The 24,015-nt window shown below is 39.1% G+C and overlaps 1 protein-coding gene across 1 annotated transcript in view; it reads right to left on the bottom strand.

Annotated features, from left to right (window-relative positions):
• GPR107 (G protein-coupled receptor 107) overlaps positions 1–24,015 on the bottom strand; it is a 40,874-nt gene that overhangs the window by 7,644 nt on the left and 9,215 nt on the right. The window contains exons 6-17 of the mRNA XM_062590731.1: positions 23,562–23,596; positions 23,304–23,360; positions 22,346–22,456; positions 20,670–20,803; positions 19,683–19,758; positions 18,572–18,645; positions 17,894–18,011; positions 16,767–16,897; positions 14,366–14,409; positions 7,447–7,496; positions 6,620–6,703; positions 5,699–5,823 (exon numbers count right to left, since the gene is read on the bottom strand). Of these exons, the coding sequence (XP_062446715.1) occupies positions 5,699–5,823; positions 6,620–6,703; positions 7,447–7,496; positions 14,366–14,409; positions 16,767–16,897; positions 17,894–18,011; positions 18,572–18,645; positions 19,683–19,758; positions 20,670–20,803; positions 22,346–22,456; positions 23,304–23,360; positions 23,562–23,596 (1,039 nt within the window). The remainder of the gene's footprint in view (positions 1–5,698; positions 5,824–6,619; positions 6,704–7,446; positions 7,497–14,365; positions 14,410–16,766; positions 16,898–17,893; positions 18,012–18,571; positions 18,646–19,682; positions 19,759–20,669; positions 20,804–22,345; positions 22,457–23,303; positions 23,361–23,561; positions 23,597–24,015) is intronic.

Below are 24,015 nucleotides of genomic sequence, written 5' to 3'. Positions count from 1 at the left end.
TTGTGTTCACCTACTGTAGAAATACCCTATCCAAAAAAATCAGTATATCCAGTGGCTCTGTACTAGTGGCAGTATTGGGATCGCCAGTGGTTCAGACAGAGTGGGTCTAGATGATCTAATGTTTAAGAGAAGAGACAAAGCAGTAGAAAAGTACAGACCAAGTAATAACTTTATTCTCTATCAAAATTTAGAAAGGGAGAAAAAGAAAAAGGAAGCAGTCTGCTTAAAGGAGAAAGAAGGAAGTAGTAAACAGTAAATAGATTTGTCAGAAAAAAATATGTCAAGCTTTCTAGGACAGAAAACATGTAGTAGATCTCATAAGTCTTCTCTGTTCACAGAGGTTTTCCCACCGTCACATATGACATTTTCCTAAGTAATCTAGGGAAGCATGGGCCAGACAAAAGTGTCATAAGCAGATGCATAGCTAATTGGAAAAGCATATATTGAGATGTGCTTAATGGTTTACTGTCAAAATGAAAGACCATTAAGCATTATTCCAAAGAGGTCTGTCCTCGGTTCACTTCTGCTCAATATTTTCAGTAATTACCTGGGTAATGGAATAGAGAACTTATTAAATCTGCAAAAGATATCAAGAGCTACATATTTGAGAACAGGACTAGAATGCAGAAAGATCCTGGCAGATTGGAGTAATGGTCTGAAAAAATATGGGACAATTCAGAAAGACAGCTACAAAGTTTACTCCTCAGAAATAATTAACTTCGTACTTACAGAACAGAACAAAGGGCCAAGTATCAATTCTTCAGAGAAGATCTGAAGATTACAATGGACTACAAAGTGAGCCACTACCACACCAGCAGAATTACTGGGATATGTTAATAGGTGTCTTGCATGACATCAAAGTCATCCTAACACTTGACTCATGGCTAGCAGGATCCCACCTGGCATGTGGTCTAGATTTTAGCACTGCACATTAGTACAACTGAAAACTCATTATACACCCAGAAGACAAACAATCAGAGGTTACTGCAGTAACATGAACTATCTGCCCACAGCAGGACAGGACAAACAACTACCTACTGAAATCGCAGCCAGGTAAAGTCATATCAGTTGTTACCACACAGTCCACACTAGCAAAGCACTGGGAAAGACTCCATGGAGGGGGTGGATTCCTCCACAGTGAGAGCTGAAGACCATCTGTCTAATGAGCATTGACCTGGTCTCATGACCAGCAAACAGTGTAGCTCTTGAGGCCCTGTTTTCTAACATCGCTCGCATACAACAGGCAGTTCCTTTCCCTCCCTAAATCAGCTTAGACAATGTTAGTATGCAGCGAAGTAAGGATAACAGCACTATCAAGCACTGCAATTCTCATTCTAGTTCCCTGAGCAGTTACAGAACTTCAGTTCTGACCTGCAACACTGCAAGTAAATATTCCTCAATTGCAGTTCACCAATCTGCATTTCTAGCCCATAAAATAACAGCTAAAATACAATGAATCCTTTTCACTAATTTTGTCTCTCAAGAGAATTTTTGTGGCTGTCAAAGGGGTCAAAAAACCTGTCATAAATGAGGCAGAAAAGCAGTCCCTTGAACACTCCACTGAATAGTTGTACATGCTTTGGAAATTCAGTGTTTTTGACTGTTTTTCATTAAATACAAGGCATCAAGGGATTGCTAAATATCCAGAAGCATTTTCAGTCTTCCATAGTGGTGCCTCTCAACTGTCTTTTTTCTCCTGTTTTATAATCCAACAAGAAACACTGGAAGGCAGACAGCAGCCAACCTTCACAAGTTACATCTCTGATATTGCAAACTGGAGTGAAAACTGATCCGCTATTGAACAAAAGAAACTGATCTCAGCATGGGAAAGATGCGTTAAGGTGAAGAAAATCACTTCCAGCAGAGAACATCATGAATCAATCTGCCATGAAGCACAACCTGAGACAAAGTACAGAAAAGCAACCAACTAAGACCTCGAGTCTCAGCACAGAATAGGTTGCCTCGTAATGCAAAGAGAAACTCCAGATCAAGACATAAGGCAAACGTAGGTCAGTGTCACCACATCAGTAACTATGTTGGGGCTGCTTTGAGTGTTTAAAAAAAACAAAACAAACAAAAAAAAAAAATTAGTCTCCATGCACCCTAAGATTTACTGAATCAAAAACATAACCATTAATGGCTTTTCCTGCAATCCTTCCTCGAGTGAGGATATCTGCACCTACAAGCGTGTCTGAACATAATCTCAACCCAGACTCGTAGCAGAACACTTTGGTACCTGACATTTAAAGTAACACTCATTAAGCTAATAGAATAACCACCACAGGAATAAAACCCAAACTGCTTCCTTTTCCCCCTTCCTCACCCACCCCATCTACTGTACTGTTTATATTTTAGTGTTCATGCTACAAAAGTGACATTAGGGCTGGAAGCCTGGCAGCCCTTTCTGCCAAGTGCAGCTGCACCCTTTCAAACAGAGTACTTTAATCTAACAAAGTGTCAGCGATGTGCCCACATACAGACAGAACAGGCTCGAGAAGCTGCCCAGCACAGGATACACAGAAAGCCACTTTGTTGATGAATGGCTATTGACCCTACTTGAAAAAGAACAGACTGAGCCTTAGTTCAGGGTTAGTCACACTCTCCTCTCCACCAGGAGAATTTCTATAGTCTAGCATAACTGGGAAGAGAGATCTATAATAGCTGTGGATGCTTTCTCATGAGACAGAGGCTTGTTAGTGTAAAACAAAAAACTTTGAGAATTTGTTACAAGTTACTTTCACTGATCTTAATTTGAGTTACATGAGCTGACAGAAGGAAGATCTGTACATTATGCTGCCTTTGTCACAGACATCTAGTCTTTGGATTTTTCTTGAAATGCTACAGACTTCCACACTGTCCTTACCAATATTTACATTTACTGCCAGACAGTTTTGTATAGTTTGTACTCTGAAGGCAGACATAAACTAGAGAGCTGCACTTAAAACACCCTATTTTTGCTAGGAAATTTAAGCAAGCCTGAATAACAGGCTTCATGACCTCAGCTCTCCCTTCCACTTGCTCATAGAAGCCAGTTGAGTCTGAAGAAAATGAATGCTTCTGCAGCAAGTGTTTTAAAAAAACCTTAATTTTAACAAAAACCCTCTGGAAGAGGAAAACAATCATGAAGTAAAGCGCTTTGCATTTCATCTGTAAAACATCAACCTGGAAATCAGACACAGCAGAATACCATGAAGTCTGAATTTTGCAAGCTTTTAATTTCTGCCATAGCCTCTGAAAACAAGTACTTTATAACATGAGAAACAAAACACACACTCAAACAATTGTTAGTCAGGATGCTGTCAGGCACTTAGTCACTTGCTCAAATAAGCCCTGATATTTTTCCCCACAAAAACAACATTCAATATTTATAAGAGCAAAAACAGAACCAGCAAGACCATGTCAACAAGAAATTTAATATACTAACTGCAGTGCTTCACCTATCACAGAATGTGTACACACCATGCTTTTCAAATATGTGTGAACTTAACCTCCCTGATACAGCTGGGGAAGGAAGAACAGGACTCTTCCACAGAATGCCCCCTGCCAAGTGTCCAAATGGAGTAAAACTGACAGTGAATCAGATGGGAAGAATCCCAGCAAGGCTATGGGAACAACCCACAAGGCACAACAACAGAAACCCTCAAGGCAAAGAGCAAAACGCCTTACTAGGAAAAAAGCTCACAAGGAATTCTGATCCTCAAATTTCAAGTAAGCTCTCTTTTGCTAAGGCTAATATGTAAATAGCTTAGTTCTGGCTTATTCATAGCAGATTCTCTTAAATTTAATGAATTCTTAGTGAATTCACCACATCTGAAAGTTACCAGATTAATAGCCCTAGAAAAAAAAAAAAAAATACACAAGTAAAAATTCCTTGAGTATGCAATGCAGAGTTGAAAAGCACTCTACTAGGCAATCTCCCAAGGAGAAAAATAATTCATTTTTGTGCAATCACAAATCCTGCTACATCTTCTAGTTCAGGCAGTGCCTTCCTAATGTGGATATTTGTTTACCAGCACCCAAACTGAAAGCAACTTCCTGCACAAGCCATCTAAACACCTTCAGGTGACAATGATTTTAAAGTCATTGCCTACTAGTTGGATTCAGCTTGTGATACCAGATTAGTTTATGGACCCAAAACAAAAATAAAAATCCAGCACTTGGCAAGATGATCTTTGTTTCTAAAGACATTTCTGAGAATTAAGCTCCTCACATAGCCCTTCACGCTGTATTCTACATGAATTACAATTACGCATGAAATGCATAACTGCTAAAGAGATTTAGGTTAGCTCTGTTCCTATTAAGGCAACCAATTCTGTGGTAATTAAAAGTGTACTCAATACTTTCAGCATGCTGAATTTCTCAGGGCAGCTTCCATTACAGGTTCAGAAATGCTACTCACTTTCTAAATCCTCAGAAAAAAGTCAGTGCAAAGAAAGGGGGGGTGTTCGAGTCCCAGTCCATGCTTTCTCCAGACTAACTCAGCTCTCAGTGCTTGTGGTACCTTATTGTTTAGTAGCAAGGAATAGAACAGTGAGGAATATTAGTAAAAAATTCTCTCTTCAGCTCAAAGTTGCTTAAGATAGTTTCTACAAAGCTACAAGCTCAGCTTCAAGGGGGGAGGGACCTTACATCACACTCTAGTTGTTTTGCAGATGAATGGTGCAGTGCTTAGTGGCTGCAAAGAAACAAACACCCGTACAAAAATCTCAGGACACTATGCCAACAGGAACCCCAAAAAGCTCCTACCACTGATCACACAGAAAACACCAGAGAGAACTGCAGTAACCCAGGCTAGCAAGTCTTGGTCTTATTTTTGGAATTTAAGCAACTCTACATCCACTGGAATTGGGGATCTCTCAGGAACTGAAGTTATTCCTCATTCTGGGTGAAGCTGGAGGCAGTGGGCTAGCTTTTAAAATCCTCTTCAGCCAGCCTCAAATCTCTTCTCTACATAATCATCAAGAGCGAACCAAATATAAAAAGGGGCAGTGACTTACTGTGGTTCTTACACCATAAGGCAATTTCCCACAAAAAGGCAACAGTGACACCACCTTGCATGAGTCATACTGTTACCCCTGACAATCAGGGCCTTAAAGGTAGCCAACAAGCATCACTAGTATGACACAAACCCATAAGCAAGCACATAGTGGACCAAGAGTAACATAAGGGTGCCTATATTCACCCTCTGGTCAAGTCCACAAGATCCCAGCAAAAAAAAACATTGCTGAAGTACTGACCTTAATGTGCTGCTCACATTTAAAAGGTCTTTTTAAAACAGAACACACTGGAACATTTATATTTTGTAGATTGCTAGGTTGTTTTATGTTTTGTTTTGTTTAAGGCATAAGGACTTATTTTCAAGCATGCCAAACATATAGCACTAATGACAATTCATAAGATTTGCTAATGATCAACACCATAGATTAAACAGAGAAGCTGCTTAACTTGGCATTTACTCGGCCCATGAAATGTTTCATCAGCTTATTGCACACTACTGCAATACCGAGCTCAGGTTTTCCTATTGGTATCACAGGTCTCTGGTTGTTTAACAGATGCCTCAGACTTTAAACATGATAGCAGATACTAATCTTTTTGGAAGAAAGGCTTCTTAGAGACATAACGTAAGCTGGTTTTAAGCATTACTTTGAGAAAAGTAAGTGAAGAGGTTAAAAAAGTGTGTGTGGTGGAGTGCTCTTACACAGCTTCCATTTCCAAATCATCCTCATCATCTTGAGAGAGCTGTAGATAAGGGTTGTCTGATGCTGGACGGAACTTGTACCCGGTGAGGACAAAGAACACAAGTGTAGCCATTTCATCTAGCAACTGTAAGTAAAAACACAAAATTGAAGTTTATTCTTGTAATCTTTCATGGTCATAAAGCATTTCTCCTCATTCATAAGATTCAAGATTTAATGGTCAAGAAGCCTTGTACCATGGCAGAAATGAACAAAGCAATTCCCATCCTGTTATCATTAATCCTAGGCTAAAGGCTGTCAAAGCTTTGTTCTTTCAGCTTTCCCTGTCACTTTAAATATAGTTACAATTCTAGCCATCATTCTAGAGCTTTTAAATAGCTAAGGAAAGGCTTGGCTTTTAAATGAGAAATATGTACATCTAAGTGTTTTGGTACTTCCAATAGTTAAAGTATTCCAAAGACTCCCTGCATAGTTACTTGGTTTATACATTAAGAAACCAAGTATTTAAAAGTCACTAGGCAAATAAAGCCTGTAAATGGAAAAGCAAAAGCCTATTTCACTGGCTCCCTGGGGCCTCAATTACACAGAGCAAACCTAGCTAATTTTTTTCTCCTTTGTATGTTCTTGATTAGTTTCCTTCAGACATTTTTAAATTGAAAGACTAAAATCAATAATGCAATTACTTCAGACATCTCATGTACAATCCAGCAGCCTTGCTGGACAAACATGAAACTAAATATATTCCTGCCACCCTATGGGCATTAGTGCTAAAAATCAGGAGCCAGGATACTCCACTGCACTTTCAGAAGTTCTATTACAACCTGTAGAACAAATTATAGAATTTTTTTTGTGCAGTTACACTTAAAGATTATAGAGGAATTAAAATTCACAGGGTGGATGTATGTCCCTTTACTGGCAAATACCTGGTACAGCCATTTCCACTGGAATGGTACAGCAATCTTTATGAGAATTGCAATGATCCGCGTGAAGTAGATGTAACACACAATCTGTGGGAGGGAAAAGGACAAAGCATGTGCAAGACCAATAGCATCATCCTTGCAGATCCTCTTTTTTCAGAGGAATAGCTCAAAATTCCCAGACAACACATTATGTCAGATTAGCCTTATTATACTTCTTGATAAACACAGAAGATCTAGACCAAAGGCTTTGCTGCTTGTTGAACACTCAGAGGACTCAAACTTACTAATATTTAAAGTGTCTTCCGGCCCTAAGTATTAGGATCTTATAGAATTTGAGAATCAGAATTGTAATTTATTACTGTTACCACTTATAAGAGAGTCTGAAATGAGGCTGCTGGAAACCATTAGGAAGGCTATGCTCTCTTGGGAAGTATGCTCATAGCTCCCAGTGACCTCATCAGAAACTGCATGCCTGCATCTCAAGGCACCATTTGATCCAAAGTTTAGTTTTTAGCAAGTTTATAGTGTGGTATTCAAGCCCATCAATTCAGATGGGAGCTCAAGCTGTCTCCAGAGGAAATTAGTAAGTAGTACAAATAGTTGAAACCAGTTTAAGGAGAGCCACAAGGATGCAACCGCTAGGTATAGAACAGAAGTTACTTTGAGAATTCTAAGCCAGCCAACCATGATATCAAAGCACAGCACTATTACTGAACTAGGAACATCTCCACTCCATCCATCAATTACAGTAGCTTCCAACAATTAATCCATCAAAACGCTTGAAAGGCTTAAAAGTGCTCTCTATACATATATAGAGGTTTCTTACTTACCATAACATAGTAATGCCTGAAAAGCTTCAGCTTTGCTAGGTTAATGGCAGCTGCCAAGAGAACACAAAAGTCTCATTAGAAAATTTGTTAAAACGAGACAGTTTTTGATGCTTGTCTATAACATAGACAAGTGGTCAGAATTAGAACTCGAGTAATTCCAGGTTAGAAGCTTTGTCCCACAAACTGTTGGATGCTCTGAGATATGCTAGTCTGGCCTATCTTCACAGTGGACAATTCCTAGAGTGGTGTGAATTCTCTCAAAAGTTAGCATAAAGATGCTCTCATTGAGTTAAGTTTTACACGCGTATATTCTGCAGTAGAGAGCTTTTATCTAATGCCTATCTGTATATAGCCAACTACATACTGCTGATTCACTCCTGCCACAAGCCCTGGCACTTCACTTTACCTCACAGTCATTCCGAGAAGCTAAAGACACAGAACAGGTCAGGAAGTACTCAACAGAAGACAGCAATTTTCTAGGAGGTAATCAAGGCTTGGAGAACTATCACATCTTGTTGAACAGCAGCAGAAGTATTTCAGCACCTAGGCAGTGTCCTCTATCATTCATACCTCAGTCACAATTTACAAGTGAAATGGGAAAGCATACTAAACAGTTCTTATGGCAAATGCATGCATTTCAGTCAAACTATGTAAGCTAAGGCCTCAGACTAACCTGCATTTATTGGACAGATTACATCAGCTCTTGAGGAACACAGCATTTACTGATGGGAACAAGCAGAGGTCAACAACAGATGGAACAGCTGTCAATTCTGGTTTGAAAGTCAGTTTTTACAGGTGCAGCAGAATTACAAATGTGGACCCCTGGTGTTTTTGTGAAAACAGGTGTCCAAGAGTCCAAGATATGTTGACAGCATACAGAGACACAATATATTTAGAGGATTGTACATAGATACATAGACAGACCTATTTTAAACTCAATGCATGTATTTTCTGAAGGACCACCACCAACTGGTCCTGTAACAGGCCATGAGGATTCCCAGGCTTAAAGTAGCACCAGCTCAACAACTATGATTCAAACTGCGAGTCCACCAGTGCTTTACAGTCAACTAAGTAAACTGGAGAGTCATTTCTTTCTGATTCATGCAGTGCATAGGAGGAAAGGATAGTGAAGCCTGAGATCTGGCTGCCAGCTGAAATGCCACAATGCCACCTCTCAGCTGACTGAGCACAGCTCAGAAATCTCACCTACTCATCATGATAACCAATACAGCAGAGTCATAGGTTGGCAAATCTACACCTAGACATCAAGAATGGTTCAGTGTGGAAGAAAAGGGTAAGAGGAGGAAAAGAGACAGAAAAACACCAAGTAGAAAGACTGAAGGGCCAGCTCCAGAGGCTGTTACTCAGTTACCTCAACTAAGTGTCTTCCTCCTCCTGCCTCAGTTTCAGCAAAACTTCCCCCACTGTCAGACACTAGCCTCAGTGCTAAAGTGCACCTACAAAATTCTGTTTCTCTGAACACCTTAAACTTGTAACACACAATTCTAGGTAGAGTCTAAGATCACCATTGCTTGAAATCAGCAGCTCATGACTTGCCTTTTTACAGGCTGAATGCACCCCAAACAGTAGCAGTTGAGTCTTGCTATGCTGAACAATTTAAAACTTAGGTTTACCTAGCCTGGCAGTTCAGACAGAGCAACACTCACAGAGAGGCTAGGCCAGCAGCTGTCATTCACAACTTGAATCACTTGCAGACTCAATCTGTAAACTGTGATAATACAGCAGCAATCACAACACGTAGTAAAGGCTGAGCAAGTTTGTTGTGCACATGATAATCCTCCTTTAAAGGATCAGTACTTAACTGTAGGGTAGAAAGAACTCTACCAAAAGTTTCACAAACAAATGCTTACTTGTGCTCCACCTCTTTCACAGTAATTAAAAAGGTAAGTCATCTTCTGAGGAAGGTTTGATTCCTTGGTTTGTAACAACATTTGTACCTTGTTTCTCTCAGTTGTCCTCTCCATTTACTTAAATAGCCAGTACTTGCAACAGCTTGACCTGCATTAATCAAAACATGGCATACCACAAAGTTTTGGAAGCCAGTCTGTTTTTGAGATGCCAAGTATGCCAACTTAAAATGCTGAGACGGCTTAGAAGATGAGTAAAAAGAAGGTCAGACCATCAGCTAAATCCCCACCCACAAGTAAACAGTAGTTTGATGGATAAATCTGACCTTTTCAGTATATATATGTAATAACAAGAGGACTGCAGCTGAGGGCACAGGGAGCTCAAATCCAGACAATATAGTATATAAGGACAAACCATAATACATCTAGAATGAACACCCTAGAATACAACTAAAAATACTCCTGCACTGCACGCTACACTGACTAGTGCATTTGAGATTCAAACCTTGCCATTATCAAATAATAAACAGAAGTTAAAAAAAAAAAACCCTTTAAGAATGAAGACATACGTGGATTTAGACTTCAAAAGGCAACTACAAGAGTAGCCCACAAAAGCATGGCCTATACTCTCTACAGTACTCTTAAAAGCATTCTGGTACCATAAAAAGAGAGGTCAAGCCAACAGATAAAACAGCTCTCTTACTCTGGGCAAGTAAGATCTCACACCTTCTCACATGCAAGAGGACAACTGGTTAACCTTAAATCTTCTGAAACACATTAGCCATTTGGCACAGAAGTTCCCCGTCACAGTCAAAATAAATTCTTACAGGCAGAATTATCAATAGCAATTGCTATGTCAACTCTGTATAGCTATCTGGGATACCTAGAAGCAATACACTGGAACATAATAGGTCTCCATTTCTCAAATTGCATCTTCCCAGTGCAATCTATTGAGGTCTGGATATTTAAATCACTAAGCTTTATCTCAAGGCTCAAGATGTCCACGTACTGCCTGGAGCAGTACATATCACTGCACAACTTCCTCCTCCTCGAAAAGCTGCAGAGGTGTTTTAGCACTGGTCTCCACAGAGCCATCACCTCCAGCATCTGCTGAGCCCAGCTACACAGAGGTTGTATCTGCACCACACAGGACTGGGCTCTTTGTTTACAGAGTTTTCATGGTGCAGAAAAGGGAAAACATTGAATACAGAGAATGATTTTTCATGACATGGGGGCAAACATGAAAGCTTTAAATCATTTGCCCACTGCACAGTATACAGAGAATGCTGCCTGGGAGCTATACACTGCAATGTATTTCCCCAGTACTGCTGACATGCTGCAGTGCTTCAAGAGAATTACTAATTGTTCGTGACCAGGCTGCACCAAGTTTCACATCTTTGCTCATATACAGAGATGTGGGTAGGGAAAAAAAAAAAAAAAAAAAAAAAAAAATCACACTGTGGTGGCACTTCCAGCTTTCCATTCCTCCCTCAAGCAACAGATGACATTATATGTAAGAGGAGGTTACTTGAGAGGTACAGTGAATAGGAACCTGAGTTTCAAACAAAAATAAGTTTACTAAACTATATCCCCCCTCTCTTTTCTCATGACACCTTTAGACCAGATTTAGCAACCTTCCAACCAAATACTTCCTAGTTTGCAAGGTTGATTCTCTTAAGTCTGTAAGCAAGATCTAGAAATCTGAAATGCAGATCTAGAAACAGACAGTCAACACACTCCTAACTGAAAGAAGATCTAGTGACAGACCAGGAGAGGTGCAGCTAGGTACTTAAGCCTGAAGGTGACAAGTTTAAAAAAAATTAAATGGGATATTTACACCCATTGCTCTGCAGGATAATGAGCCTGTACAGGTCAGAGATTTTAGTTATGCTAAAAATCACCTCGAAAGAAAAAAGAAAAAGAAAAGAAAGCAAACAACCAGGCAGATCAAACACATGCCTGTATTTTACTAGCATAGTATCTGTGCATGTAAGGTCTTCCTGGATAGGTTATAGCTTTAGGTCCATCCCTCTAGCTTTCCCACTTCAGAAAATCATCTAAAATCAAGTTTAAATGAACATTACCTAGTGACTCCAAATCACTGCTATCTCTAACAAGCCTTTTAAATAACTGCACATAGCTGTGCTTGCTGTAGGCCCTTGCACTAGCTACAATGGAGATTAAAAGACTAGTAGTCAGGCCAGCCTATTACTTCATTTCTATTCTAGTCAGTCCGCACTCATGGCTGCGCTTAACCCAGGGGGATGCTGGCTAATAGACAGGTTATAAAGTGGCTGAAAGAGAACAAGATAGACAGTCAGGAAACACCACCAGGATATTGAGCTGTGAAGTCCTGCAGCTGGCACTTCTGAAGGACACGAGGAAGTCATTTTCCCCGGTCTTCCTCACCAGCGAGGAAATCACCAGAAGACCCAGTGCCAGGAAAAACAGCTACTGAATTTATAGCACATAACTCCCCAGGCCACTCTATAAGTTAATGAAGTCTGTGTGAGAAAAATAGAAAAGCAACCTCTGAGGCAGTAACAGACAATAAATCCTGGCACACAACAGGCAATCTGACTAGGGCTGTATTTGTAGATGCATGATTCAGTAAGTTCTAATCACAGGGTAGGCAGTACAGCAATTAAACTGTGTGTAAAAGGATCCACTAGCTGTCACCATGTAAAGAGAAAACCACTGTCATTTGTGGGAGAAAAACAAATGCTGGTAAACTTAAGAGTTTCTGCTAGTCATATTTTCCTTGTGAAAAGGTAAGACTACTTAGAGACTACTACATGAGTAGTACCCACTGCAGAACAGGGCCTCAAAAAGACGTCTACAGAATTAGGAGCATATGGCTCCAGTCAAAACTATCCACTTATAAACCTAACTGGAATGATTTTACCTTATTACAGTGCAAATCAAATCATCTTCAGTTTTCTCAACCAGGCACACTAGCAGGGTGACACCAACAGGCAATCTTCTGCTTCTGTTACCACAATCTTGTTCACTTGCTTTTCATGGGCTCCTATAAGTAGCCTCTAAATACCTTAAGAACACTGTGTCTGACAAGCCAGCCCCAGCTTTGTGACTGTCTTGGCCACCGTTTGATGCCAGTCTACACAGTTTTACCTGGAACACTTATTTTCCTTAGCTACTCCTTTATTATTAGTGCAGCATAAGGTCCCTCTCAACACACAATTATTGAACTTGCAGAATCTTTGCAATCAAGCAAGAGCATCATTATCCATGCAAAAGGAACAGTCCTAGAGACTAATATATGTAACTGACTAGCTATAAAGATAAGTCTATTTCTTCTCAGACCACCTTTTCTCTTACTGCTATTATATACTACAATACATCCTTCAGAATGAGAGGGCAGCAGCAGGCTTGGGTTTACTCCGATCTGGATTCTGCCCATCACAAAAAAAAAAAAAAAAAAAAAAAAAAAAAAAAAAAACAGTGGACAGATCAAGCACCTTTAATGGTGAACATCCGTGACGCTGGCAGCCTTAACTTGCCTCCTTCTGTCAGTATGCTTTGAAATCAAGCAAACTCCATAGCACCATCTTGTGATAAGAACTGTCAAGTGCAAGACTGTATGATCACCTTAAGGCCACAAAGAGCCAGTGGTTTTCTGGCTTAGTTATATGCACTAGAAACTGAATTCTCAGCACTGGGAAGAGGCACAGAACCCATTGCCACACAGCAGGTCTACTTTAGTTACATGAAGATTGAGCCACTTGTATTGTAGTCGGCACACAATGGCTTTAGTCAAGAATCAGGCCTTACATATGTGAAATCCTTAGTGGATTGGATGGAAGAAAGTGACTGCTTCAAAGAAGTTTCAGGTTTAAGCAGACATTGTAACAGTAGTAAGTGTAAACATAATCCAGGATAAAATAAACCAAATTAATCTGTGAAAGTCACTGGATCAGTAACAACATTCTTGTTAGATTATCAATAGTAACCTCTTTCACATTAGTATCCAGTAATAATTAATACTTTTTTCCAGTCTAGAACTCAGAAGTGTTGGGCTCATCTTTAAGTACTGTTCAGTTTCACAATGGGGAAAAAGAGCCCTAATCTGTGGTCCGTACAGAGCTGAGCTCTGTACCCAACCTTACACTTCATCCAATAGATCAGAGATGTAACCTGCACTAAAATGCAAGTGTCTCACCAGAAGCCAAGGAATGGCTGGAATATCTAGAGCTAAGAGGCCATCTTCAGGAAGGAGAGACAGAAGTTAAAGGATAAGACTGGGTTTGAACAGAAAGGATGAGCCAAAGGACCTTCTCCAAATAAAGCTTTCAAGAACAGTCAGCCATCAAATGCAGAATACTAAAAAGGCTGCTCACATCCAAGGAAGTCAGCGCTACGCTTCATAGATTGAATCTGCAGCCAACTGCAAACCAACAGCTGAGGAGCTATTTCAGAAGTGAGAGGATGAGGCAGAAAAGTAGAAACTATAGAAGCTGTATTTGGCTTGACTTCCCACCCATCATATCATTTCTCACTGCTACATTAAACACTAACTCACTGCTACCCAAGCAATCCCTTAAGTTGCTGTACAAACATTCAAGCCAAGAAGTGCGTGCCAATTTATGTTTTGTTTCATAATAAGGGTTAATTCCCTCCTTCCTGATAGGGACAGATTTCTGAAGAACTCTAAATAAGATGGTCTGGATCAACTAGTACATAGCAATTCTGGAATTCATTTCCAGTTCTGCTTCTGAACATTTGAGTCTGAGAACAGAGGCAAAGCTGTCAGATGATTTGCTCTAGATGTCATGTCTAGCTCAAAAGTATCGAGGGCTGTGCAAGTACCAAAGATTGATTTCTATGTATGGGTTACAACAGTCAAGGCAATGCATGAAAAGGGTCCTCTTCCAAAAGCCACTCATACAAGCCCACTCAGGAAAATAAGCATGTGACAACAGAATAGATTTATATATTAGTTTACATATTTTAAATCAATATAATGTGCTTGAAATTTTGGCAACATTTCATGGCATGTAGCATAAAACAGCACAGAAAATTACATTACTTGCCTTTTCCATCTGTTGCTGAAGCCTCCTGTAAGTGTCTTATTGACCTAAGAAATAAAAAAAAGGGGGTAGGTTAACTATAATTTTAGCGCTCCCTTTTCACCACAAGCCTCTAGAAATCTGACAGTTTTGTTAGCTTGTTGTGCTTAGGTTTTGTTCCTAATTAATGCGTTTAGCTCTGTATATGTATCACCACTATCTCCTCAAGTCAGGCAGTTATCCGCATGTGTGATTAAAAAAAGCAGACCGCTAAAGCCTACTTCAGCCTACAGAAAGCTCTGTGGGAGTGAGGGAGCAGAGTGAAAAACTGGGGCATTTTCCAGCATAATGATTTCCACTAGTTCAAGTAAGCTGAGCTAGTATTCAAAGTTCTGCCAAGCATTTGGCATCTTACAGCTCTTTTAAGCGCTTTTCATTTAAATAGTTGATTGCAGCTTACATGTCTACATAGGCAGCTTATGTAATAGAAGCTGCTCTGCAGGAATGGATTTTCAAGGGCCATGTCTCTGTCACCTTGCTCACATGAGTCATCCCACCAGCAGTAGCAGGACTATCCAGATGAAAGAGGGTCAGGATTTATGTCCTAGTCTTTATTGCCAGTTTATGTAAATGCAGAAATACCAGTTGCACAATATAAACAGTTACAGGACAGTTTGCCCAAAAGCATTTGTCCTTTAGATACTGCTGCTTTCCGAAGGGCAAATTTGCACCAGCTTATCACTAGACAGGATATATGGGGCATTACACAGTAAGAACTGTCACTGTAACATTCCTTTTATCACAGGAAGGAAAAAGCTCTCTATAATGAAAATTAGTATTCCTGTAGTTATTTATCACACTCAAATGTCCTCAGTTCCAGAAGAACTGCAGTGTTTCCACAGGAGTGGGGGAAGAAGGAAGGGGGTACTGACACGCAAGTGTCTTGGAGGACACTTCACAACCTTGGCAGAAGGCCACTAAGGCTTTGTGTAGTTTGGTCTTCACACAGAGGTCAAATACGAAGGCAAGTCCAACTGAACCACCCTACCAAGTCAAGCTGAAGCTTACTGAGCAATATATACATTTTTATAAACATATATGCACACATACATAAACATACAACTATATATCAAATATAACATATATACTACAATGCAATATATGCAAATACAATAAAATAAATATGTGAATTTATAAGTATATAATATATATTGCTCTATTTTTATATATTTGTATGTGTGTAAATATATACACACACAACAAAATAATGCAAATATATACACACATATACATGCATTATGAAACAGTTCCACACTAGAGTGATGACATGTTTACTAGACAAGGAATTTATATTCCTTCTGCATTACAGAAAAATGAGATACTGCAAGAAAAATAAGAATACCCTGTTTTTATGAACTAGAGTAGCCTGGACACTGCCTCCTTTAAATCCAGCTGTTTACTCAATTAAGACTAAAAATGAATTTAGAAGATAAGTATTCTGACTAACTGGCAAGAACTAATAATAGCATTTATCCAAATTATCTACGTTTTGGTGGAGTTTTATATAACCAATGCTTTTTCTTGCCAAGCAGAGTGGAAGGAAAGGCATGGAAGCATTCCCTCTGGGATTATTTCTTCTAATGGTCAAGTAAATACACAGCTTCTGGTTGAAGGCAGCATCAGCCATAGACAGTACTACTGTTTTAGCACTTAGTAGATAAGTTTCCAATCTCATTCAGCAAAGCAACACTCCAGTCCTCAATGCAAGAGATCCAGCACTTCTGAAAAGTTCCAGTTCTCAAAAGCACCCATGGTCTGTTTGCACTGCCTTGTCCACACTTTTTACATCACTCAAACTTATCAAGTCCCTGTTTTTTCAGTTCTGTTTCCACTTTCAAAGGTTTAGAATCTTTTCCTGTATTGGTCCACTGATACTCCTCAACCTTAAATATGCCAGGAGTCTCTAAGCTAGAGAGGATAGCTAACGGTGTTTGTATGCTTTCAGCCTTTATTGCTTCCTTTAGCATTGTAACAGAATAAATAAGCACCACCAAGTGATGAAAAAGGGCAAAAAAGCAGGTTATTTCTCAGGAATCATCATATGGTTGCCTACCAGCCTTCATGGAAATTGCACCTAAGCACAAAAGATTTGATACCCATTATAAGCTCCCTATAAAATTTTAACTGAAGATGACAGCCTGCTCATTTCCAAATAAACTGTCTTCCACAACACAAGATTTAAAAAAAAAAGATTAAGATTAATACATTTTTAGGAGACTAATGAAATATTCAACTCCACAAAGGATTAAGATTTTTCTTTGCTTCAGCAGTTCCTTAACCTCTAACTAGCAGCCAGTATCCATCAGTTCAAGAACAGCCCTAGCCATCAGGGCTCAGCAACCATGCGTTATATACAGTGACTCACCATACCACTGGAAAAAGAATGGCTCCACAACATAGCAAATCTACCAGGAAGAGAATTTCTTTCCACAGTCCATATTCAGTTGTTCCCTCTTCTGTTGACTCTATGATAATGTATGCCACATTTGCCAGTACCTGCAGGACAAGAGGTGTTTAAAAGTTGCAGAAGCTTTCCTAGAAGAGACTAGATATGGGCTGCCAATTCACCAAAAGCTGCCTCATCCTTGCAAGAGCCCATTCAGTAACATCAGTAATAATTCTACACCTCTAGGTCAAAATCACATTTTCAGCAGTATCTCAACAAGACTCACAGAAAAAAAGATCGGAATTTATTTCTGCTGACATTTAAAAGTAGTCCTTTCTGCTATATACTGTGCTGAAGCTACTGTATCAGTAGAGATAAAAGAAACAAAAGCTATTTATTAAAATACAGAAGTCGGATTCTGCATATACACAGATAACAGACTAAACACATTATTCTAAATTGAGGAAATAATTCAGTTTGGTCATTGACAGTGTTTTGTACTCCATACCCCAGTTCTATAAGGACTCCAAACACTAAGTATGTACTTCTGTTTTTGCAAGTGGGGAAGAGACTATTCTGAAAGGCAGAAACTCTGTTCCTCGTACCACAACAAATACAATACCGTCCTCCTATTTACCTCTGGTCCTGGAGTAGGAGACAGGCACTAATCATTTGAAGATCCTGGGAATATTTCTCTCGGAACCAATAGACCTGTAAGTCTGTTTTCCCCTTTCTTTAATCCCACTGAGCAAGCATTTCAGAAGTGACAGCTTTCATCTAATGTCTCTGCTTAGTACCTTAGGACTATTTTGCAGCCCAAGTTTTCCCCAGCATGAATGTATCTATCTTACAGCTACTTGTTGATTTGCTGACACCATCTGATCACTATTATCAAATACTCAATCTGGGGAGAAGAGCAGGATAATTATAGAAATAGAATTTCTTGGGGAGCAGTGAAAGAGCAAGAAACTAACTTACGCAGTAAAGGCTGATAGGTTTATGAAAGTAGTAACTGTATGGTATACTGTTTCAGGTTCACTGCTTTTACAGTTTTCACAAGCAGTTCTCCTACAAGACAACAAGTACTGACACAACTTGGTCCTCACCTGAAGTGGGATGACAATCATGAAAATTTTTTTGTCTTTATCTGAAAGGATGTGCTTAATGAAAGCCCAGCCTGTGCCAATGAGGGCAATAGTAATGAACAGAAGAGCACCCTTCAGTCTGAAAGAGAAGCAGATACCACAGTGAGAGACTTATTTCATCATACTTCTTCCTCTGCCCAGGTCATCTAAAGCCACTAACCAAAACAACTGCACCGCAGTCCACAACTTTGAGGAGTTACTATCCTACAACAGTGAAGCAGACATACTCACTTACAACTGTGTATCATAGCAATATTAGATTTCATTCACAATTGTCAATATATGCAATCTTGTCCTGAGGACATCATCCACTTCCCCACAGTGAAATGGGAAAAACACTGGCAGCTGCACCCTCTCACCATTCACACCATAAACAAATCAGACACTTGAATATTAGCATGAACAAAGAAAAGCAAAGCATTTCTTCTCCTTTTACTCCTTCACCCACATAACTGCTAATTGTCTGCAGCTGCCCTCTTTAAGTAGAGCTTTCCCCTTCACACAGAGCTGATTGTTGTCTTGTCACTCAGACCATAGTGCCAAAGAATCAGCAATTTCCCAGCTTGTGACAAAGCTGGGGGCGGGGGGGAATCAGTTTCATTCTTTGAATCCATCAAAACATTCTTCTGACATACTTACAGGTGAGTGATGTAATACACAACAGCCCAGCCTTCAATAGGAAATCCCTGAGAGGAAATGTAGTGATAGTCGATCTGGAAGCAGAAAATAGAATGTTACATCTTATAAAAACTTTTCGTGTTTCACTCCACCCATCATAAAATAAGTGTGCTCTGAGAGCCATTTCAAGTTTCAGTTTCCATCAGTGTGTACAAACTCAGTTCTGTTACATCTCAGAGTACATCCTCCCAACCTGCTCTAATTTTGTTTAGCAGCAATGAGACACTTCCCATTTGTTTTATTTCCAAAGTGTTAGTGAATGTACCTTTTATACAATCTACATCCTTCCTACACAGCTCCCACACTTCGTTATAGTTGATCAATTGCATTCAACTTAATTCATATCAATTTTATTCATTTTTTAAACTCACTTGCATTAGGTACCTAGAGGCCTTCTGCTTTTACCTTCACTGGAAACCATATCCAAAAATGTTAACAACTTCAAGTTTACGGCAACTATCACAGCATGAACTTGATGGTGGAGATCACGGTTGGCATGAACGTGACAGGACTACATGCTTGCCATTATCGTATGAGATCTTTCCAGTAGAAAGGCAGAGTCAATACAATTCAATAGAGACTGTGGGTATCGAATCCATTAAAGCTTGTAATGTTATGTCTGTTATGGTATGGCATAATACGTCATCTAAGGTAATGGCCTTGAATTTCAGACATTCATCAAGGTCTCCATTCACTATACTTACCATCAGCCATGTAGCTGCAGCAGCACCACAACTCAAGTCTTCAGGCTGACCTCAAATTGCTGAAGCATTACAATTCATAGAACTCATCCAACCCTCACATATATGCCTGCTGCCACACCGCTTCAGGCCATGATTTCACTTGTATTTCAGAGTGAGAATTTGTATTTCAGAGTCAGAATTTGCTGATGAAAACTGAATCATTTCCACTGAACAGCAGATATTCAGTACCAAAGCTTCAGTAGAAAAGACACTACACACACACACACACACACTCCTGCTATGATACAGATTTCTCTAAAACAGCATGCCCTGGATACCAATTTTCTACTTTCCAGCTGAGCAACTTGAGGCAGAGAACACATACATACCGCATGGAACACTAAGGACAGAGATTTTGTGAAAGGAAGGGCTGCCATTAGCCAGTGAATCTTAAACACATCATTTCTGGGAAGAAAAAGGTATCAATTAAAGAGCTAGCATTAAAATATCTTAGTTTCACAAGGGTATTTCTTTATCATCTAGAAGTGCCAAACAGTAACTCCCAGGCTGAGCTAACTACTAGAGCAAAGGGATTTTCTTTACTGAATGCTGCAGTCAATTTTTGCAGCATCCTGAACATTTCAGCTAGATATCTTACAGGACTTTAACACTTAGTTTAACTTAAAAATAGCAATTCATAAGAACATCCAATACACTTAGATCATATTTTTAGAAGCCATTTTTAGAACTATTTTTAGAAAAACTTACAGATGATTCAAATGGATAACCCCTTTCCTAAATCACTATACCAGGCCACCAACCAAACTTCAGATCATCAGATAACTGGATCTCAAAGAGAACTTCAGACTAAAGTCAGAGGTAAAGTTAAAATGAAATCCTAGGAGTTTCTGACTTCCGATGCTACGTTTTAAATTATTAAAAAGTGCAGTTTTCACTTAGAAAATCCTACTGCTTTCAACAATCATTTTTTTATGACTCCCCACTGTTGTAAGCTATCATCCTCCATATGAATTTGATTAAGTTCCCGTTGTTACTGAGCACTACTTTCTAACAACATTCTCCTTGTCACTGATTACAGGAGTTCCCTGTTCAGTTTTCTTCACAATATATTTGAATATGTACACCACAATTTCTTTAACATTGGACTTAACTTTGTAAAAATGGTCTGCAAAAATGATATTGATGGAAGTACTTGCTTTTTAACTAGAAACTGTATGGATTAAACATACAAGATTGACTCAAACTTGGAGTTTCAGGTAACATAGTCTGACAGTGAATGGTGCACAATAAAAGGACCAAGTAAAGTCTATTGAACTAAGTTCATGCTTCTGCTCTCACAGAAGTGGTTTGTTTACCTGCGTTTACGAAGTATGTGGATCCACACAGTCCCAGACAAGAAAAAGAAGAGAGCCATAGAAATGTAAAGTTTTGGCAGTGGGATCTCACCCGCTGAGAGGTAGCTTTCAGGATTCTTTTCCGTAATTTCTATCTGAATATTAAAGATGTTATATGTACAGTTGAAAATATTTTGCTAAAGCATTTAGTTAACAATTACAGTTCAACAATCAAATTCACTCCTTTAAAAATAACTTCCCTGAAGCTGTAACTTATGAGACTCAAAAAAAAAAAAAAAAAAAAAAAAGCAATTTTTCATCCTGAAGAATCTCAAAACATTTTGCAAGTTATTCCTATAACAGTTTCCTTGAAAAGCAGAATGGACAGAGGTTCCTTCTGGTACTTGAGTTATAGAACATAATCTAGAAAGCCAAAGTGAGTTTTCCCAAATAACACTTGGTCTGTATACTAAACTTCAGAGTTCAACCACATTTGATTCAAAAATATCATCTACAACCTTGCATAAACAGGCAGGTTTTTCTTTTTTAATCATAGTCCTGATTCGTGATGTGAAGAGAGCCTACATAGCTGTAAGAACTCACTCTTAGCTTTACTACCATGGATTTCTTCATTTGTGAGGAGATAGAAAGCACTCTGCTGCAAGCCTATTACCCTGTGACTCAAAAAAGAGAAGCTTTATTTAACATTTTATTTATGCCCCTAAACTATTTCTTTATACATGCTAAGTGCACTAAATCTATCAAGATCAACTTTCAACAATGAAACTATCCATTAGACAAAACCAAGCAGGCTAGTTATCTAGGTTTTCTTTTCTTTCCCATTTCTTCGATGGGTGAAAGCAACAAAACAGCAAATGAAACAAACTTAGCCTTTTCAATACATAACCTTAGGGAGCAACTTTCCAGGAGTTTAGGCTGAGTTAAGCTAGGGCTGCAAAATTCTACTCTCTACACATTCCCTCACCTTTCCTTAGCACTAGCATCACCACAACCAAGTAAAGAGCAGTTCAGGGGGCCTGAAAGTTACCTTGGTCAATGAGATTCATTTCAGAATAGCTCACTACCCAGCAGCACAAAAGCTGGTTTGAGCACAAGGAAATGAAAATGAGAGTTGTTCTAATGTATTGAGGCTTAAGACAGCATTGGACTGAACCCTTGGACTCCTCTCAAGTTGCTTCAAAAGAAAAAAGAGGATGCATGCTGTAATGTATAGCTTTCAAAAGGCTGCATTTAACAATATCAAATGCATCTTAAATTAGACCAGAAAAAGCAATGACAGTGAATTGACAATGTAATTCTGAATTCAAGAAGACCAATAATTTAGACTGAAGCAGCAAGTTTAATATTGGCAATTGCGCCAAGGGGGAAAAAAAAAAAGGTTTCTCTAAGAGCAGCAAAACACAAACAGCTGTTTAAGATCCAACCACACTACAGCACAAAGTCACAACTTGACTGAATTCAGCCTACATGCAGGCTTCAAATTTCTACACATTTCTGTAAAACTAGTATCTTAATTCTTCTTATTGTATTTGCTTTCTTCAGAAATGTCACTACAGAGATTAAACTCACAGTTCTGAATCATTTCCCACTCCACATACACTCATCTACAGTGTGTTCTGTATACAAGCTGGAACTGAAAATGAACAAGTTAATTACACTTTAGAAGCTATACTCACATCAAGACTAAATAGCTGTTGATTATTAGTCTGCCCATCATTGCCAACACATTTATGGAAATACAGGCTGTAGAGACCTTCTTGGTTATCAGAACTGATGTTGAAAAAAAACTGAAAAAAGGAATAGGAAAGTCAGTATTTTTATCATTCACAAGGGGGTTGCCTTGATAAGAAGCTGTCTCCACTGGAACTTGAAAGGTCAGTCATTTTGTGTCAGCTGGATCCTTTCAGCAACAATATTATGAGGCTACTGGCATACCTGCTGGTATGTCTCTATTTCAGATGTAGGGTCATTACACCTAATTCTGATTGTTCAAGCTGCTAATGTAAGACCTTTAGACATCTACGTTTTAATTTCTTCACCATAGACAAAAGATAACAAGTGTCCTATATTTAACATGGTGAAACATAACATTATTTTGATCATAATATTTTCCCTAAAACATAAGCAGCTATCCTGCTCCTTCCCCAACTATATGAACATTCAGAGCTACGTGAACTCTGTGACACTAAACACATTCAATGTTCGTTGTGTTAACCAAATACCCCAACTGAACCAATATGCTGAAGCAAAGCATTAATCTCATTTCACACAGAAGAGTATCACCCCTTAAGTGAATCATCAGGTCAGGTTACAGCTATTTGTTGTTAGAATTCTGAATATACTAGCTGCATCGCAGTAGACCAATACGCTGGGAGTCATAGATCATGATGTTTGGTGGGACTGCACCATACAACAGGCAGTCTAAAACGGCCTCCGCACTTTACAAGCAATGAGCTTTCTAGCATTTACACTCCCAAGAATCCATCGGAAAAGCGTACTGAACTGTCAGACACATCTATACTAAGAAAACAGGGATTACAGTAGGGAGCTGCAGGCCTTTTCAGTAAACAGCACAGTGAGGGAACTGTCTGAACATATTCAGACTAGACATTTAGACATTAACAGAAATCATACCTGAAATGAAAAAGTTCCTCTATCATTGTGAACAGGATGTGCTTGTTCTACTATGCTCTGGGAAAAGGAAGAGACAAACTTTTAGATTTTTAAGCAGGTAATATTACATCTACTTACACCATTCAGACAACCAAAACTACTCTGTACATTTACACTGGAGGCGAGAACAAGGAGTGGCATGGCCATTTCCTGGCCAGGGATTATATTGGAACATTCCCACAGGCTTTCTGAAAGAGAAAAGCAGATACTCTCTCTTACCTGAGAGGATGTTGTACTTCGTTTGGACTTCTTATCTAGAGATAAAAGCATTCATGGCACATTTAGTGTTTGTGCTTGGACATTCTTACAGCCTACCAGCTTTCCTAAATTACTAATACTAAAGCCCTCCTACTCTTCTCTGCGTGGCAGTTTCCTAGATAATCATTAACAGCAATTCTTCCCCAGTACCTCCTTACTCTCCCAGGACTCTTCCCTCAACTGCATTTGAGGATTAATTCAGAATGAATGCTAAAATAGGCTTCCCTACTATTACACTTTCCACAAATCCTTAGCCAAGGAATCTTTCCATTACATTCAACCACAATAAAAGCAACATGGAAGTGTGCCCTACATCAGATGCAGGCTGCCATTTTGTTTTAGTCCACAGCTGTATGACTTTTAATGTTATTACTGAGAAACGTTAATCTGCACATTAACACATGTCCTGACAAAC

The sequence above is a fragment of the Rhea pennata genome, chromosome 18 (genome assembly GCF_028389875.1).
Source record: "Rhea pennata isolate bPtePen1 chromosome 18, bPtePen1.pri, whole genome shotgun sequence".
Lineage (NCBI taxonomy): Eukaryota > Metazoa > Chordata > Aves > Rheiformes > Rheidae > Rhea > Rhea pennata.
Note: the sequence above shows the minus strand (reverse complement) of the source record. Positions and strands in the feature narration are given on the sequence as shown.